General features: G+C 36.2%; 2 protein-coding genes across 5 annotated transcripts in view; one reads left to right on the top strand and one right to left on the bottom strand.

Moving 5' to 3' along the window:
* The window catches only part of LOC126092506 (poly [ADP-ribose] polymerase tankyrase), a 605,292-nt gene that overhangs the window by 281,218 nt on the left and 304,335 nt on the right, over nucleotides 1-19,739 (bottom strand). For 2 of the 4 annotated variants that reach the window (XM_049908131.1, XM_049908134.1), the window contains exon 1: nucleotides 2,776-3,027. The exons of the other annotated variants lie outside the window; for them this stretch is intronic. In XM_049908131.1, coding sequence (XP_049764088.1) covers nucleotides 2,776-2,968 — 193 coding nt within the window. In that variant the 5' untranslated portion in view covers nucleotides 2,969-3,027. Of the gene's footprint in view, nucleotides 1-2,775; nucleotides 3,028-19,739 lie in introns of those variants that run through there. 4 annotated transcript variants of the gene reach the window in all.
* LOC126092508 (galactoside 2-alpha-L-fucosyltransferase SEC1-like) lies at nucleotides 3,832-5,611 on the top strand. Its single transcript, XM_049908136.1, has one exon. The coding sequence runs from the start codon at nucleotides 3,841-3,843 to the stop codon at nucleotides 4,846-4,848; it is 1,008 nt and encodes a 335-aa protein (XP_049764093.1). The 5' UTR covers nucleotides 3,832-3,840; the 3' UTR covers nucleotides 4,849-5,611.

Raw genomic sequence — 19,739 nt, 5'->3', positions numbered from 1 at the left:
CTAGATGAGATGATGGAGTCATAGAAGACATTCGGAAGATGGCTATAGGAACTGGAAAATGCTAGCGAGAGACGGGGATAAATGGAAGGAGATAGGTGAAGAAGCCAAGACTCGCCATGAGTTGTAGAGCCACAGAAGGAGGAGGTTAAACATTCTCTCCAAAAGTTATGACTGGTCACAAATGGAGAAAATTATGATAGCCAATTTTGGATACAGATTGAGCAAGCAAGAACTATCTAGTGAAACAACAGCTTTGACGAAGTGACGTCTGCTTCAGCAGTGTGCAAGCACTCCACAAAAATGCTAACACCTCAGTGAAAACTTCCAAACAGCTGACAAGTGTAAAGAATCCTTGGGTCAACAGAAGCTTGCAGTGCCACCCATAAGCTTTGATCCGTGACATAGCTATGTTACGTTATGTTACAGTACACCATGTTTGGAATCTGTCATGTTTTAGATGGCATTTTGTTGTCTGCACTGGTAGTGCTCTACAGATGAATACCTATTTTTAGGAGTTTTATAAGTGGTGTTAGTGAGCCACTATACATAGTGCTGTGTGTCACCCTGTGGTTTGGCAGTTTTTGTTGACTTGTCATTGACTTATTTTATAATGTGGCTCATTACTGCCAACATTTGTTTTCGTCTTTGGAACTGTTAATTTGGCATAGTACAAATTTAATTTTCTTTCGCTGATTTGTTACTAGTTTTAGATCTTATGACAAAGTTTACAAGTCATACACTAGTTGCAGTTATGGGCAACAACGTGCCACTGCAATTAAATTTCAGCAGTTATATGGCCTCATAGCAGAATGTTGGAATGTCAACAACACAGTTAATTAATGAAACTGGCCAAATTTATTATCAGAAGATGGCAGCGTAAGAGTCTTAAGGGCAGTCATCTATGAGCAATTACAGTGTTTACACTGCTATCACAGTGTCTGCACTGGGGTAGTCATGTATGGGAAGTGTTGTGGTGATGTAGGGACCTGGGTCCAAGGGGCTATTGTTTCAGGGGCTATGTTGATTTTTTTTTAAATTTTTTTTTTGGGGGGGTGGGGGGTTCTACTTTTACTTCATATTCATTATCTTCTTGAGGATTTAGGTACTTGGCGTTATTAACACTTAGTGATGAATCATACTGTAGAATTCAGAGATTATGTAATGGGGGCTTCTGCCAATACTATGAGTGGGTTCTGGAGGTCTGTGAAACTATTCCAGGGAAAAGGAAGTGACTCCTCCATCTTGTAGTTTCAGCTTGATGAGTACTGCTGGAAGAAGAGTTTAGCTGAAAACTACTGTCCATTTCAGTGTTTTTTTGTTTTGCTTTTCTTTTTTTTTTTAAATAAGGTTGTTGGGAAAAAGTGGGTCTATAGGCCAAAGATTGGAAGTTAAATTTACATGGTGAAGGGGTGGGAAGCATTCTTTAATTTGGTTTAGGATGTTTTGTTAGAGTGGGAATGTTTTGGGAAAGGGGGGGGAGGGGATGAGGATTATTTTTGTTTTGAGTGTGTTTAATTTCTCCAGTGTTATGTTAGAAATAGAAAAATTAGAAATTGTTATTAAATTCAAAACCTTTTTTTGGGGGAGGGGCATTAAAAATTTTCTGTGCACACAATGTTTGACTTGTTAAATGTGTGAGATGAACAAATGAAATGAGACAGGCATAAAAGGAGGGGGGGGGGGGGGGGGGGAGGTAGTCAGAGGAAAAAATTTCAGATCTGTGTGAATAATCATGTTCCAACTGTTTAGCATTTAAAGAACAAACTCCTCAATATCATATACTTAAACAACACAAACGCAATGCCAAAACTGATGTCATCTCTATTCTAATGTCATTTTACTGTATTTTTATTCACCAAAACTATGTGATGTGCCATTCTATCGAAACTAAGAATTTCTCAGAACAAAAAGGGGCTAAAGAATGATAAATGTCGAAAAGCCAATAAATTGACAATGACTCCAACACAAATCCTGGAATATGTCCGCTAAACAGCATGGTACTTCCAGAACTGCCAATGGCATTTCTAACAGGCAATGTCCTGTTCTCTTGTAGTACATGTAACTTCTTAATATACAATCTGAAGAGCATCAAAATCTTCACAGAAAAGGAGATGGAAGTTTTATGGTGTAGATTTATCATCTAAGCAATTTTGTTTGCTCTGCAATTCTGCTGGACAACAACGTATCTGGTTCATACTGTCAGAAACATAGTCCTAGCTCTGGAGTAGACATTCGTAATATTTATACTGTATCGCACAATGACAGTTGACAAGGGCTTTCCACTACATGTGTACTGTACCTTAAATAAATCGAAACACACATTTCCCGAGTATTAGAAGTTTTAGTTTATGTCAAATATGAGTTACATGGTTGCAATTAAAAGTGGCTTTAAGGGTCTACATGAGCGACTTGGCATATGCACAACGCTAGCGTTGGTTCTGGAAATGTACAGTTTCTCCTAATCAATAATCAAAACTTAATCACAGAACTGAGTGGTTTGACATAATCTTAATGGTGTGGAAAATAGAGAGTTTGCTTCATCTGTCAAATTCCGTCAAGATATACTGCTGACATCCTTTGCCAACCAACTGTCTTCCGTGAGATGAAAATTTAGTTCTAGTGTTTCTAGCGAAATAACGGTAGTTATACCAAGCACAATATCGATAAATGTATAACTTCAAACTCAACAGAGTCTGTGAAGTTTGCAAATAAACATAAAGCGTATGGTAATCAGTCTGTTATTATTTTCATCCAATAAAGTATCGTTGGTCGTACCTGCTGCAAAATGCAATGGAGTCGATTTTCTTCCAGCTGTGTCGCGAGCATTGACTGTTTGCGGCGTCACCAACTTCTTTACTCGTACAATATCACCTGTCTTACACGCTTCGAACAATTCCCTCAAAGGATCACTTGAGGTAGAAGGTATAGAGTCTATTGTGGTAGCCAAAATAGAACGTCTACTCGCCATTTTACCATTGTTACGCTCTCGCTAGTTACGTGAATTTGCGAGACACTCTGTTATGTTGTGCTGACTGCCATCGTCCTGTCATATCTTTCGCCAACATCTTTGCGATTAAGCCCAGTTGAGTAACATATCTATATTTTAAATACATGACGCTGGCACGCCAGCAATTACTTCAAGCGCTACTCGCGCACTTGCGAAGTAACTCAGAAGCTGTATTCAGTACATGCCCTATCAGAATGGTCTGTCAAGCTATATCGTAAATTTTCATTTTCGTCCCCCATCACTGGTTCTACTCAGTTGCAATGTTTTGTGCAAGAAAAGTCTGTATTGGCTTACAATGATGGGACTGTTCACACTAAAATTCTGTACACATCTTAAATTTTCTAATAAAAATAATTTCAACTAACAAACAGGAAATTTACCAGATGATGTGTCTACATCTTATATTCTAAAGGATCTGGATTTCAGTGGATGTTTCCTTCATATCACTATTCCTATTGTTGAGAAAAATGAGACTGTTTATCAGGACATACTCTACAACAATAAAACTTGATAGTGTCACTGTCATCATGAAATATGCCATTGGTAGCACTGACAGTGGAAGTGCGTGGTGCGTAATATTTACTTCGTTTGATGCGTATTGATTTGTAGCTGTTGCTTGAAATATGTTTCACTTTCGGACAAGTGCAACTTGCAATGTTAAAAGAGTGCTGGACTGTGCGACAACAATATAAAGTTTGATCAGTATGGAGCGGCATAAATCACTGCCTCTAATATGTGGACAAGCGTTAGCTGCAGAGACGAAATGTTTTACCTGTTGCCTACCTGAATAAACGTATACTGTTTCTTCAGCTATGTTGATAAGCTGATGCGGTATGACAAGACTGAACCAAAATTTGTTGGTTTTGTCTATATTTTGTGCAATGTGTACGATCGTGTTCGTACATTTGTTTATATTTCCCGTCTATCAGGCGCAACCGAAGAAAAAGGTTATGAAATATTTGGGTGATTACGAGCAGTCGCTTTGTACGTACAATCTAAAACTATCACGTACACGTTCAGGAAGGTATCACTGTCCGAAAGATGGCATTGTTACTGTTTCTCAAGGTGGTCGCCTTGGAAACCAGATGTGGGAATATGCTTCAGTATGGGCAGTAGCAAGGAGAACAGGATTGGAACCGTATGTACCAAGGTGCATTCGTAAAGTGCTTGACGAAATATTTGATGATCTCAGTATACCACCGCTTTTTTATGTCTCTCATTGCCCAGCAAAATGGGATGGAATTATCAAGTCCCCAGATTGGTGGATGTACACAAACCAGAGTATTCTTTTGCCTAGGTTTTCCATTTTGCCAGAGCTAGTGCTTTCGTGGGTTGATGACATAAGACATGAATTTAAGTTTAAGAAGAAATATGCAGATGCCAGTCAAAACGTTCTTAGAACTGCTACACAATTGATGAACAATAGCAATTTAACTTTTGTTGGTGTTCATGTGAGGAGGACAGACTACCGGCAGTACCTGTGGAGAACACGAAAAATGAATTTAGCAGGTCCTGAATATTTTCATAATGCAATGGGCTATTTTCGTGAGAGGTACAGGAGTGGTGTTGCATTCTTGGTGGTAAGTGATGATCCGAGCTGGTGTCGACATAACCTGGTAAAAGATCACACTGATGTATTTGTTGTGAGCAAAGCAGGTGTCACCAGCCCAGGTCAAGACCTTGCCACCATGGCTGCTTGCAACCACTCAATTATAGACTATGGTACCTTTGGTGTATGGGGTGCAATCTTGGCAAGTGGGGAAACTATTCTATATAATATAACTAAACATTCATCTGTACGTGTGTCTGAATTACTTCCAAATTGGCATATAATGAGTTAGCAATTCTGATACATGTCGATGAAGTTGGAGGTTTAGTTCATTCTATAGAAACTTGAGTCTTATCGCTATATGGTTGTTGGATATGAAGTATAATCTTGTAATGTGATACCTGAAGTGTTCAAAAATCGTGTTGTAAGCTTTATTTTTCTCTAGTCATAAATACAAAAGTAACTTATGTTTGGGGCCTATATAATATGTAATTTGCTAATTGTAACCTTTTTTCTCCACTTGCTTGGAGGTGTGCATCAGTTTACTTGGCTGCTGGCAGGTATTGGTACTTGGGGATGTGAAGAGATTGTTTGGTATGCTGATTTGCACATTTATGTGATATTTTTATGTTTGATTCCTTATTATATTTTTGGATGCTGTTTCTTTTTAAGTATATGTGCTTTTGTAGAATCTATAGTAGACAGTTGATATATTTTCTTATACTTATCGTACCTTCCAAAACTGCCTACTCTTACTGTATCAACAACTGAAAGTATGTATGTTATGGTCTCTGCTAGAAGAAGTTGTTGTTTGTACCATTAAAAGTGCAGAGAAGAATGAAAGAGGCTTTGTCCAGAGAAGATAAAGCACCATTTTTGAAATAACAATTGTGGTTATTGGTACCAACACTGCAAAATATACTTATGAGCTGTACACCACTTTGCTTCGTTTTGTATGTTTACTTTGTGCAATCAAGTATAATCAAGCAATGCAAGTAGTTGTTCAGTGGAGTTATAATCTAATCAGAAAAGTGATTCTTATTATACAGAAAAACAGTATAGGATAAAAGGGGAACATCAATTACAGCTTATGGTAAAAGTTACGTGTTGGACTCCCCTTGCATATTTCAATATGGCGTAGATATAAACATTAGACTTCACTACCAATTAATTTGTTACCACAATTTTCTGCTTTCACATTCATTGGCTTTGCCAGCTCGCAACCAAATTCGCCTTCCAACCTGACCTAGACTTCAGGCTGCACTACAGATTGGTCTGTCACCACAACCAAGATTTCAAGGAAAGGGGGGGGGGGGGTTCAATACGTAACTATAGCCCAGATTATCTGTGAGTCATAATCTGATATTATGGAACATCTGACACCTGTTTGTTTAAATGATTGTTGTCCTATACTTTTTTGGGACCAAAATTGATTAGTATATTTATAAATATTTGTTAAGCAATGTACCTGTTATATTGAGAACAAAAATATAAAAAGAGATTGTTTTTGTTGTGACAATGATTTAATATGGTGAAGGTAAATGAAAAATACGTGAGGCATGATTCACTTCAACTGTGTAAGTGCTGTTCAAATGAGAAAATGTTAAATAGGGGAGGACCTGACTGGAAATAATATTTGAGATTAGTCTTTCAGTAGGTAGAGGGTGCTGAATGAAGTGAACTGATATGAATTTAATAAGTGGAATGAATATAAGTAGGCTACTAAGTAATTGGAATGATTCACTGTCATATTATTTCAGTCTAAACATTGACTGCAATGACAATTCAAGAAAGGAAGATGTCAGTATTTTCATTTATGTGTGCATTAAAGGTCCCATTTTGTTGTGCCACATATCTTGAGAAATACCTGAAATGACTGTAAAGACATCTTTATTACCTCTATCTTTTTTGGGTTACGTGAATATTTATCTACCAACATTACTGGTACTTTTGGCTCCCGTCATTTTTTCTGTCCCACTGCCCATCCCTAATACTGAATTTTGAGGTATAAACTTTTATTACAAAATTGTAAGATAGTTTTTATTTAGACAAAACATTGTTATCATAGTTGGAGAATTTAGCACATTTTGAATTGTCAAGTGTCGTGAATGAATGAATGTGAATTATGAAAGAAATCACCATTTTTGTATGTAATGAGGAAAGCTATTTTTTTGTCTTTCTAAAAGTTTCTATGGCTATGATATAACTGAAGTGCCAATATTTACATAAAAAATTGTGCCAATATGTACATACATATTCATGAAGATTTTCATGGAACTGCAGGTACTAATCTAAAATTTGTTATTTATTGTTTTTCTATTTCATTTATTTATTTATTTTTTGTTCAACTGTTTCACACGTGGTGTGTATACTAACTCTTAAACAGAATTAAGTCATTTTAGTTTAATAGTGCAACACCACAGCATTAGTGAGTATTTTGGTAAAAAACAAAAGGCTGCTACCTTATGTTTCAAATTGAAGTTATTTTTATGTATTGCAACATATTCCATCTGCATTCTGGTAGATACAACTGTTTATTTGGTTTTATAAAAGAATTACAGATTGAGTATGGATCATACAACATGCTGTAAGTACTAATGGAATTTTTGTACTTTAAACGTGGGTAGACAGAGAATGCAGTGCTTTTTTGACACAAGCTTAAAATATCTAATTGGCCATCCAGATTCAATTGTACAATGGTTCCCCGTTATTGCTTGAGGTGAATACCAGCAATGTACCTTCTAAGCTAACAAGCTTGTGCTCAGTCTCTGCTGACCAAGTTATTGATGGTACATTACAATCCTAATTTTCCTTTACCTTATACAAATTTGTTTAATTGTATTTAATAAATCCTAATTGGATTTACTGTTCTCTATCAAAATTCAAATCATCTGCATATATTACTTAGCAGTGCATTGCCAGTAGTCTGTGCACTTAACTAACAAGAGGAGGCCATGATGGAATCACAGATTTGCTTCAGACTTTGTACACATTTAGTGGGCCATTCAAACAACATAATGTGCTAGTGGTAAAGTGCAGTACTGTGTGCGAATGTGCCAGTAGTTAGAAGTGATTGCGGTCAAGCGGTTGGTGTCCAACCTAAGGAGGCAGGTTGTGGGCGAGGCGATGGTTCGAATACCATTACTACTTACTTTTTAATCTATTTTTTTTCCATCACTGGTCACATTATCTAATTTATACAACATTTGAGAGGTAATACAATGAAAAAAAAGCCACTTGTGTTTTCATTAAGTTGAATTTCATATGTTATTTGACTTTTTAATATTTGTAATTAAGTTTTCGAGGATGAGGGACAGGCTTTGAAAACCCAAGTCAGACCTCGATAAGTAATGACACAAGCGATGTTATTCACAATCAGTAATAAAGTAAGTCACATTGTGCCAGACCACAAGAGTAATGTACAATTACTCGATGGATGTGCTCTCGACATCACATATTGCAGAATGATATTTGTCATACAGCCATGGAAAACATACATTGAAACTTTGTGCAAATACACACTGTGGTTTTATTTTCTTTTTTAATTATACTATCTCTCAAACATCATATAAATTAAATAATATGACCAGTGATGAAGAAAATTGATTGATCTTCAGTGGGGCACAACAGCAGGTGATCCACAGGCGCACGGAGCAATTTCCCAAGTTGGCACAAAGTAATTATGAGATGACAAAGCTACAGTTGTTTGTGTCTTCCATTCTGTCACATACTTCAAACTTTAAAAATATGAATTTGAATGATTTTTATCACATTGTAATTGTAATTGCCACCAGGCAATTTTCTCCTATATTTGATGTTGCTAAATTTTTATGTGATGTCAGCCGTCTGGTGTACATTTTTAAACAAAATCAGAACACGTTGTTTGAAATCTACATAATAAGAATAACCACATTTGAATTGTGATGTTATTAATTTGTTGCAACAAATTTTCCTATTCCTCAGTTTAAACCAAGGGTTGACAAAATTGCTACTGGTTCAAAGTCTTACAGTTGCTGCATATGTAAGGAGGTAAAGAAAATATTTTTTACTATATTTAACTTTGTGTGTGCTGAAGTTTTGGGCAATGTTATCTCATGAAATTTCACATATTCAGTTAACTTTTATCAGTATGTCACTTGCAATGAAAGCTCGCTGTATAAAGTTGATGATGACTTGGCAGCTATGATTTATGATAAAATAAAATGTGATTTGAAAACCAAGAAAAATTCGAAGGAAAAAAAAAAAAAAGATTTGATTGGACCTGTGTGGCACTGTAAGTAACACCAGAGTAACTTGTCTTTAAAATGGCTCAGAGCGATAAAAAATAAATTCGTTTGTACAAGTGTGTAAAGAAGAGTAGTACTTTCAGATTTCACATTCATTCATTCCATCATGGATTCTATTTGGGTCCAGTTGTCGTAGTTGTCAAAGATATAACATTTTCTGCTTACCAAAGACTTTGTAAATATTTAGTATGACTAATACTAATGACACATGCTGGCAAGAAATGTATTTACCAGCATATATTGAAAACCAGTTTTCTAGGAGATTATTATTGGTATGACATAAAAGTGAAGTTTGTTGCCAGATTGTGGAAGCCATCCATGTTTGGTTGATTATTACTTACATTACTGATAGCCATTTACAACAAAAAATGCAGTTTTTAAAATCATTTCAAAGAACTTTCTTCCATTCATAATTTGAAGAAACTAGAGTTTATTGAAACTTTCATGTTGGACACTGGTCTGAAGAAAACTGTTTTGTACTCTAGCTCTATAGACCAAATCAGATTTGTGTGTAGTATTTGTCATTACTTAAATCATAAAAGAGCAGTTGCTTATGCATGTGTTTTGATCATATGTACCTGTTAAGTAATATATATATATATATATTATATATGTATATAGTATGTGTGTGTGTGTCCATATATTGACATTTTTTCACCATTACTGGTTAAGGATAATAGTCATTATTTATAGCTTGAAGATACCAAAATAGCCAGTAGTTTACATTAGTAAATGGACAGTATAGAGAATTGATGTGTCCAGAGATTGCTTATTTACCCCAAAAATTTTCTTTGTATTGTTACACAAGTTTAATTTTAAATGACTTTCCATTTGACCTTCTTTGTAATGTCTTTGCATTGTTACTAGTCTATGTGCATTTAATATGTATAACTATGTATTTCATGAGTATCTGCATTTATTCTGTGCTAGGAATGAAATTGGTATTATACAGTCAAGGGGAAATATGTATATAAAAAACAAGGATAGAAGTATAAAAATTTGTGTGTTGAAAGTTTTGTGATGACTGCTTTTTGTCATTGTGATTGTTTTTTGTCAGTGTGTAGGTTACATAAATGCACAATGAAATTTTGGATAGTATTCTCTATTTGTGTTTTGAGAAAGGCGTTTTGGTGTGTACTCTGAAGACAGCATATGGACTTGAACATATATGTAAGGCAGGATATGTAATAACTACATATGTATTTTCTTTGTGACAAAGCTAATTAATTTTAACTTTTGTAAAATCATACACACACATTCTTTGCTTGTCATTATGACAAAAAATTTTCACATCTTAGCTGAGAGTTAACCTATAGCACGAAAGTTTATAACTAATGTGTGTAGCTAAACAACTCACGTTATGCAGAAAGTAATGATGGGTTGGCCAGAGTAGTTGTTGAGAATGCAGAATGATAGTATCCTAAGAATACATAGGTATGCTCAGGTCTTTCAGAGAGGTGGGGGAGAGGGAGAGAGAGAGAGAGAGAGAGAGAGAGAGAGAGAGAGAGAGAGAGTGTGAGTGCACGTGTGCTAAAAAGAGAGATCTTTCAAGTGTTAATATTAAATTATTGTGAGAGTTATTGCAGATTGTACCTGTCCTATGAGATCTTACACTGCTTCTTAACCTCGTGCATTTATTCAAGAAGCATTTCAGTCTTATAAATTTACGTATACTGACTGATTTTTCTGTGAAAATTGTGATAATAGTGAAGTGTTGCACTTATTTACCTTGCTAGAAGGCGTACTGTTATGGTGCAGTTGTACTTCTGATCCTTATTTAGTTGTTTATTTTTGATAAAGATTCCAAAATGGAAATATTTTAAATAAGGACGTCATAAATTTAAATTATAACATTTAACTTAATATTTTCATACTGAAAAAAAAGTATATCTATTTCCAGAAACCTGATGAAGTAGTATCTTCCAAATTTCAAATAATGTACTTAGTTTTATTATTCTCCCTTCCCATGTGTGTCATCTGATGTTCAATAGTGGAGGATAATAAGCTATCACATAATTTTTGTCATATTTTTGTACTTGTACTTTATTCACATAAATGATTCTCAATTTTGTTGTAGAGTGTGATAGGCACTATTACAGAACAGACAAATTTTTCTTTTGAAAATGAGGAATTACTGTAATACCGTTTCAAACATATTGTTTGTGCTTTTATGTTTTGACATAAAGGCTTACAATGATTTCAGACCAAAGCTTATAGGTATTTTAGAGCATTCTTAAAGATTAAATGTGAATTACTCTTGCCCGTCTTGCATTTCTGAAGTTACCATGTCCTGTTTTGAAGACATCAGAAGCACTGTAATGCTGATGAGACACTGTTACATATATTTTAATTCTCTTTTTAATTTTTGTGAATATGTCCTGTTATTTTTTTTTTATGTGGTTGGTGCCACACCCACAGAAAGTAACTGTATCTGTTACAGGCTGGACATCTCATAAATAGCAATTTATTGTTGTACATTCACAGATTTATTGAATCACGGGACCAGTTGAGAGAGATCCTGTCTAAAACAAAAAAGCTAAAATAAAAGAGGCTTTCTGACTAACTACAATCTCTCTCTGTATCTTGGTTTATGTCTCTGTCCATTTGACAGGGACAAAATCTGAGTGACACAGCTTTTTCTGTGAGTGAAATTAGTCTATGACAGATTTTTGAATCAGCCTTTAGTGTTAATTGGTAGCTGACTCAATGTAAATTGATGTAACAGTGGGAAATATTGTCTCATGATCTTTATATCTGATGAAGTTCAGCTTTTTCATTGGCCCAAATGCAATTTTATTTGTAGAGCTATGTGAGCACTGCTCAGACACTGACATCTGAATAAGCATTGTATCATTAACATTTCTTAACTTACTGAGTCAGTCATGCCTGTAGATCCAGCTGCAGTTGCTGACCTTATCTATAAGGAGCACGTGCAATAATATCAGTTAGTTTCAGAGATGAATTACGTATCACACAGTGAAGTAAAACATGCTCCTTGCTTTATATAGAAACATTTCTGCAGAACTGTTCTAATGTTCATTTTTACTCCTTCAGTATTATTACATCATTAACCCATTTCAGTAAATAAGTATCACATGATCTTACACATGTATGCCACTGATTATTTTTGTTACATATACCTCTATGTCTACAGCTTCTCTTTATTATGAGCCAAGACTTCCCTTGTGATAGTACCACCTGATTGTATCAAAGGAAAATTCAATCAAGAAAATTAATAAATTATGTGACAGAACTGTTGGCCAGTACATACTGTATTGAGGCAAAATGATTAGTATGGCTGATAGACACATAAAAAGTTAAGAGTGAGAACACTACCTGGCTTTCGAAACTGTCTTTCCTTGGGAAGGAGAGAGGGATAGCTTGTGGAAGGATAAAGAGGAAAGGCACGTTACTTGGCCCACAGGATGAGAGGGTTCCACCTGTAGTGCAGCCAAGCACTGCACCCTACAATTATGGAGGAGGAATGGATACCAGAAAAAAGAGATGAACATCATCAATGAGCATCACTTTGTCTACCCTCATCTTCTCTGCATGTGGGTCTGTGTCATCCTGGGATCTGAGTGACCTGCCCTTCCTTTTTAATCTTCTCCAACCCATCCCCCTCTCTTCTGCGAGGATGGAACTATAAGTTCTGAAAGCTAGGATTGTGTTGTCACTTGTACATTTGTATTGGTAGTACTAGACATTTTGACTCCTGAAGTAAGTACTAATCTGCAATTTTCTCTCATATGGAACAATTTAAACCTTCTACTTCAGTACGAAAAATGTGCTCTTCGTTATAAATCGTAGATTTAAAGAAAGAAATTTGCTACAGTTTGCTGCAGTTGTAAGATTTGGGTTACATTTTAACTGAACAGATTACTGTAAAATGTGAGTGTGGAATTGGCACTATTAGTTAACAAGAAGCTGTTGATGTTTGTGAAAGTTCCATGATAAATATTTTATTTGCGTATTGGAGGGGGGGGGGGGGGGATAGGTTGGATAGTAGCTCTTTAAATATTTTATTTTACTAGTATAATGGGGGGAGGGGTGGGAGAGAAGTAGGTTGGATAGTATCCATTTGTGGGGGAATGGGAAATTTCATATTCAGGATTGCTGAGGACATCTGACGTTCAGATACATGTATAAAGATAGACTGGCCAGTTATTATTACTATTACTGCTTAAACATTTTTTGGAAGGAAAAAGCTTCCCAAGGAGTCTATTTTCCTAAAAAAAATCAATGACTAACATCTCTCTATGCTAAACACAATTCACTTACTTAATTGTGTACAGTCGGGTGGTAACTCGTTTCACATGAAAGGGAATTTCAGTTTGAAGTGTAGATGCAACACTTTTCATTAAGTCATCACCGATATAAAAAATTAATTTCCTAATTAAAATGGTTTAGTTGCAGTTGTTACTGTGTTGCAGTACATGGTAACCACCACAATACAAAACTGTTTTAATTTCACCGAGCGAGGTGGTGCAATGGTTAGTACAGTGGCATTTCAATCGGGAGGAAGACGATTCAGATCTGTGTGTGGCCATCCTGATTTGGGTTTTCCGTGATTTCCCTAAACTGCTCCAGGCAAATGACGGGATGGCTCATTTTAAAGTACTCAGCCAATTTCATACCCCATCCTTGAAACAGTCCGAGCTTGTGCTCCATCTCTAATGACCTCAATGTCAACAATACGTTAAAACCTAAATTTTCTTCCTTTTTGTTTTCATTTTGTTAGCCATGTGTATTGAATTCACACAGAGAAAGAAGTAGTATTTGCCTCCAGGAGATATCATTTTGGTCCTCTCTGTGAAAAATTGTAAAACAAGAAATTTCAAATCTTTTATTACCATGAATTCTTTCAATATGATAGTAAGGGAAGGGGGGGACATTACCAAAGACAAGTTAAGAGTGTCTCCAGTGCTGAATGGAGAAAGGACACAAGTGTTAAGGCTAATACATCTGTGCTGTTAAAGATCTGGCTACTCAACCAAACACATTCCTTTCATCCTCAATCTCCTTTCTTTCATGTACCTTGTGAGAGTTCATCCTGATTTATGATCTGATATCATTCCTCTCACCCCTGTTTTCTTTCGTCTCCTAACTTCTTTTTCATGTGAAGAAGGAATCTGCAGGTCCAGAAGTTAAGCCTTCCTGAAGTTTTGGTTTGTTTGTCTGTTAGCAGTAATGTCGTAATGTCAGCTCTGGCTATTTCATATTTGTTTATCTGACTTCATTGTTGATGTATTTTATTCATTTTTCTTTATTCATTAGATCATATGTACGTAAATTGTATTCAGTGTTTTAACAACAATATTATGAAAATGTTAAGAGTACTACCCTCCTTGAGTCACAGAAAGGCACATGGGAAGGACTGTTATATACTTAAGCTTTTGGTCAAAAGACCTTCCTCTGAATTAGAAAACACACACACTAACACACGAGGTCACTTGTCTCCAGCCAGACTGCAACTGCGACTGATGGGAGCAGCAGTCAGGTGTGGTTGATGGAGGTAAGGAGGTGGTATGAGCCAGGGAGAGAGAGGGATAGCAGGGTAGGGGTGGGGACAGGATTGGGTTGCTAGGTGCAGTCAGTATGGGGAGGAGCAGGGAGAGTGGAAAAGGAGTAATGAAGGTGAGAGGAAAAGACTAGCAGATGCATTGACGGAGTATAAGGCTGCGTAGTGCTGGAGTGGGAGCAATGAAGGGGATAGTAGGTGGAGGCTAGCGGGACTAGTGAAGGTTGAGGCTAGAGGGTTGTGGGTTAGGATCAGCTGCCGGGAAAGTTCAGAAAAACTGGTGCTGGTAGGAAGAATCCAGATGGCAATGGCCGTGAAGCTCTCATTGAAGTGAAGCACATCGTGTTGGGCAGCATGTCCAGCAGCTGGGTGGATCAGCTGTCTCTTGGCCAGAGTTTGGCAGTGGTCATTCGTGCAGAGAACAGCTTGTTAGTTGTCATGCCTACGTAGAAATCGGCACAGTGGTTGCAGCTTAGTTTAAGGATCACGTGCCTATTTTCACAGGTAGCCCTACGTTTGACAATATAGAAGATGCCTGCAACCTGACCTCAGTAGGTAGTGGATGGAGGATGTATGAAACAGGTCTTGCATCTAGGTCTGTTGCAGGGATATGAGCCATGAAGCAAGGGGTTGGGAATAAGAATGAAGTAGGGATGGGAAAGGGTATTGTGTAGGTTCATTGGATGGAGGAGTATTACTATGGGTGGGTGGGAAGGTTAGTGAGTAGGATATTCCACATTTCAGGGCATGAAGAGAGGTCAAAACTACCACACCATATGATCTACAAACTAAACTGTAACACTGTGCTGATTTCTCTATTGGTGTGACAAATAACAAGTTGTCTGTTCACATGGATGGCCACCGACAAACTAAGGCCAAGGGATGGCTAGCTGGACCACCCAGTTTTGGAACATACTGTCCAACACTGTTTGCCTCACTTCACAGATTGCTTCTTAGCCTGCACCATCTGGATCCTTCCTACAAACACCACCATTTCTGAATTACACAGGTGGGAACTTTCCTTGCAGTATATCCTACATTCCCATAACCCTCTAGCCTCAACCTTCACCAGTTCTCCTGTCCTTCACCAACCTATCCCCTTCCCTGCTCCCACTCCAGCCTACACAGCTTTCTACTCCGGCAGTGCACCCGCTGGTCTTTTTCCCCTTCTTATCTCCTTTTCCACCCCCACCCCCCTCCAGACCTCCAAACTACACCTAACAACCCTATCCTTCCCTCACCCTTCTCTTCACACTCCCACAAGCATCACTACACCTCCCCCCACACCTACTCTGATATTCCCACCCCATGCATCCTCCATACTTGCACCACCAACACCCCGATTGCTGCTCCCATCAGTCACAGTTGCAATCCAGCCACAATGGCCAGAGACAGTGGTCATGTGTGTGTAAGTTGTGCTAATGAGAATATGTGTAAGTGTTTTCTACTTCAGGAGAAGGCATATTGGTCAAAAGCTTATATGTATAGCAGTCTTTTTGTTGTGCTGGTCTGCTACTCGGTGTCTCCTCTTTGGAGAATAGCAGTCTAGCCTTTTCATAGTACTGTTGTTCTTCCATCCTGGACTTTCCTTTGTTTGAATTCATTGTTTTGAGACATGAGTGAGAATGCTTTAAGCTTCATAGTCTGCTAGGTAGATAATTACTGATATTTTGTAATATAATTTTTTCTGTGACTGGCCAAGGTAATATTATCTGGTCGAAGGCATCTTGTATTCTATAAAGGACACACCAGTTAACTACAGTGAATTTGTGATGAAAATCTCCTGTAGTTATCTTCTGTTCGTCTCCCATCTGAAAAGAATAGTAAATGAAAAGAAATAAGTTTCCATATAATATTTGCTACCTAAACCAGCTAAATGAGGCTATATCAGTGTCTCTCTTAATCTACCAAATGTTTTATTTGTATTATGCAAGCTGTGACCTTTATTGTTTGCTAATCACCACAATGATGAGTTGTCTGTGCGATTGTTTCTGTAATTAGTAGACAATTTGTACAAATGTTTAGCTTCTCAAAGAGTAATCATAAATTTAAAAAAAAATCACAGTTGAAAGGATAAACAGAAATTGTTGTAAAATACATGTTTATTGATGGAATGAGGAGAAAGAGATGTGTAAAAAAATGGGACCAAAAAAAAAAAAAAATTGAAAGTGAATCATGGAAATGCATCATAATACAATGCCATATTGTATATATAAAAAGGAGTGTATATTTCTGCCATATTGGTTGATACATTACTAGATCTTTTCTCATATGATAGCAATTCCGCTCCGGGTACATGAATGGAATCAGAGCAGCATGATTGGGAAAAAAAAAAAAATCTGGATTAGATTTTTTCCTCAGTAATATCCTCCTCTCTCATTGTGCTTTTGTTGGTGTCGTCATTGATTTTTCACGTTTTCCAGAATCAGAATGTAGTAATATTCTTTACACCATGTGCCATTCTGTTTCCATCTGCTCCAAAACTGGTGTTAAGTCAGAGTGTTACTTTGACCTTGTTGAAATTTCTTCTGCCTTGGTCAGAACATTTACACTGCATGTGTTTACTATATTAAAACCCACTTTATCTTAAATTAAATATCATTATTTCATTTGTGATAACCGTAGAAAATAGTTTTGCTTTTCTGATAATTATTTTTATTTAGCAGAACTTAATTTTTTCTGTTATTTAGGCATAACTCCTGCACATTATGTATTGTTAGTTTTTTCAGTTCGTGAAGTATCTACATGAAATTTCAAAGACAATGCTTGACAGATGCCTTTATCTGTAAGATATTATATATAATGTCCCAGCTTTCATTAAGAAATTTATGTAAGCAAACTTAGAATTGTAAATTTCATCTCAGCATGATTGAGATAACTCTAAACAATGTTAGAAATAAGCAGTGAATGTTTTGTTGTGTGTGTGATGAGTCAGCATTTCATTATGCTCTGATTTATTTTCTTTCACAAAAATATTAAAAGAATTCATGTGATTTGCATTTGTATAAAAGTAAAATAATAAAAATGTGTGCTGTGTTCATGTTGGCCAAAGTTCCATTTCAAACATCTCACTAAATTTCGACCTCACACGTGTTCCGTTAATGTGTTTGTGTATAACAGTGGTTAACAGTGCATTTATTGGTATTATTTCATTACTACCAACTGTGAAGAAGAGTGTATAATTTATTTGTCTGACATTGGAATGTGTAAATGGAACAATTGTTTCTGAGCAGATGCAAAAATTAAGACTCACCGACTATTTCACAAAAATTCTGCAGGAGGTTTTCTGTGTTGGTTACACAGTCCATTACAGCTACACTGTTTGATGTTAAGTTCTGTTCATTTACATTTCTGTTATGGAGTGCAGTGAAAACATGACACTGTAGTTCATGTTTCTGCAATAAAAAATCAGCTGAGAAGATTTGGGCAGTGTTATGCAGTACAGATAAAAATGTATTTTGTTGTTATGGACAGTTAGCTGTTACAAAAATATTTCTGTTCATAGCAGCATAGTAATTGTAGATTCATATAACTTGGAGATTTTAGAAAACAATGTCCACTAAATTCCTTTGTTCCACCTCAGAAATACTTTTTGTAGATTTTTCACTGAGATAAAAAAAAAATTGTTTTTTGAACCATTGTTTTAGATTTTCCATACAGTTACCAAGAATGGACAGCATTTCTGGAGTACTTTTACAAGGCATTCTGGTTTAGTTATAAAGAGATTTATTGCTCAATTATGAGTAATGATGAGAAAAATTGGTCACCATTGGTCTATGCAGTTTCTGTTTATATCTGTTACTTGCTGTGTAATACGTCTATTGTGCATATCCATACTTGTATGTAATTGTTGAAGACCTCAGACACTAGCCAGAGTTTATAAAAGGCAGTAATCATAAAAGATATCCCTATTTCAACTTAATTTACCGTCTTGTAAACAAAACCAACTCATAGCAAGCACTGTGTCTCAAGTGGTTGTAAGCTGAGATTTTCTTTTTCACCTAGTGGAGGACGAAAGGAAAGAAAGTGAAATGTCAGTGATGTATTGAGATCTCATAGAATCCTGTCTGAGAAAGAGAGACTGGTACTTACACAACTTGGGGTGGGAGAAGGAAACAAAACTGGGGGAGACCTGATGTTCTGCTTTGAGTGTCATTTGTTTGAAGGACAAAAGAAAAATGTTTGAGAGAAATAATAGAAACTATTGGTAAAAGAAAATGGGCAGGTAAAATGAGAGCTGAAAGAAATAAACTAATCAAAGCAATGAAATGTGGGAAAAGAGATGGCAGACATGAAAGGGAGAAAGTGGAAGCTTGAGGAATTATTATGAGTGGAGTGTATAAAAAGAGAGATTCAATCTAGAAATTTATTAAAATTGCAAAAAGGTGGACAGGCTGGTTACTAACCTTCAGAAGCTACAAATTTCGGCACTAGCAACACAAAGACTCAAAATAAAAACAGCAGTCTTAACTTTAGTAACTGTAGATTACTTCCTCTGGGAGGAATTGGCTGGAAGAGGGATGTGGGTCACTCAAACCACAGGCTGAGAGGGACCCACCTATCATGAGGTGGAAGGGAGGCCTCCCTGAGTGAGGAACCTATTGGTCCAAAGGCTAGGAATGCTGTGTTCTGTTTCAAATGCTGTCATTATCAGTGATCTGAAGATAAATACTGTCCATCCTTTCTGCCTGTTCGAATTCAAATGTGTATAATGTTTTGAGAGCACATTTAAACTTCGAATGTACTACAACAGAAGCTGATGTGGATGAGAGAACAACTATATGTGACCCAGAAAAAATGTCGAACATCATATGTTAAACAAAAACAAATAGTGTATTATATTATTTTTTGAATATGTTTTTGTTCTGTGTTAAATTAATCTCCTGTCTTTTCATCTCTCTTTTTAATTTTTGGTCATATGTTTGAGCAGAGCATAAACGAGATCCCTAGAAATTACACAATGGATTTTCATAGTCAAATGAGGAACGTGAATGCATAAATAGGATATCAAATTTTGACCATTATGAGGTCTAATTTTGCAAAAATAAATATTTATTTGCTTGAAAGAAGAGGCATGGTAATTCGAGAAAAATTTAGTAATTGATTTAAGGGAAAATTGAAATCTTTCACAAGCAGCTGCTGCTAGCTACATAAATGAAGTGTAAAAAAGAATATCAGATCACAACATAGATTGAAATTTCTCTGCTTTCTCTTGATCTATATACTCGTAACAATAATAATAACAGAATACTGATTTATATAAATTATTTCATGCTTTCTGAGCAAAACTTGAAAATTAAAGAAAAAGACTTTGAAAACAGAAGAAAGAGGTCAAATGCTTTGTAAAATGATTTGTCTTAAAATAAGAAATAAAAT

Source organism: Schistocerca cancellata, chromosome 7 (assembly GCF_023864275.1).
Source record: "Schistocerca cancellata isolate TAMUIC-IGC-003103 chromosome 7, iqSchCanc2.1, whole genome shotgun sequence".
Taxonomy (NCBI): domain Eukaryota; kingdom Metazoa; phylum Arthropoda; class Insecta; order Orthoptera; family Acrididae; genus Schistocerca; species Schistocerca cancellata.
This window is presented reverse-complemented; position numbering and strand designations above follow the sequence as displayed.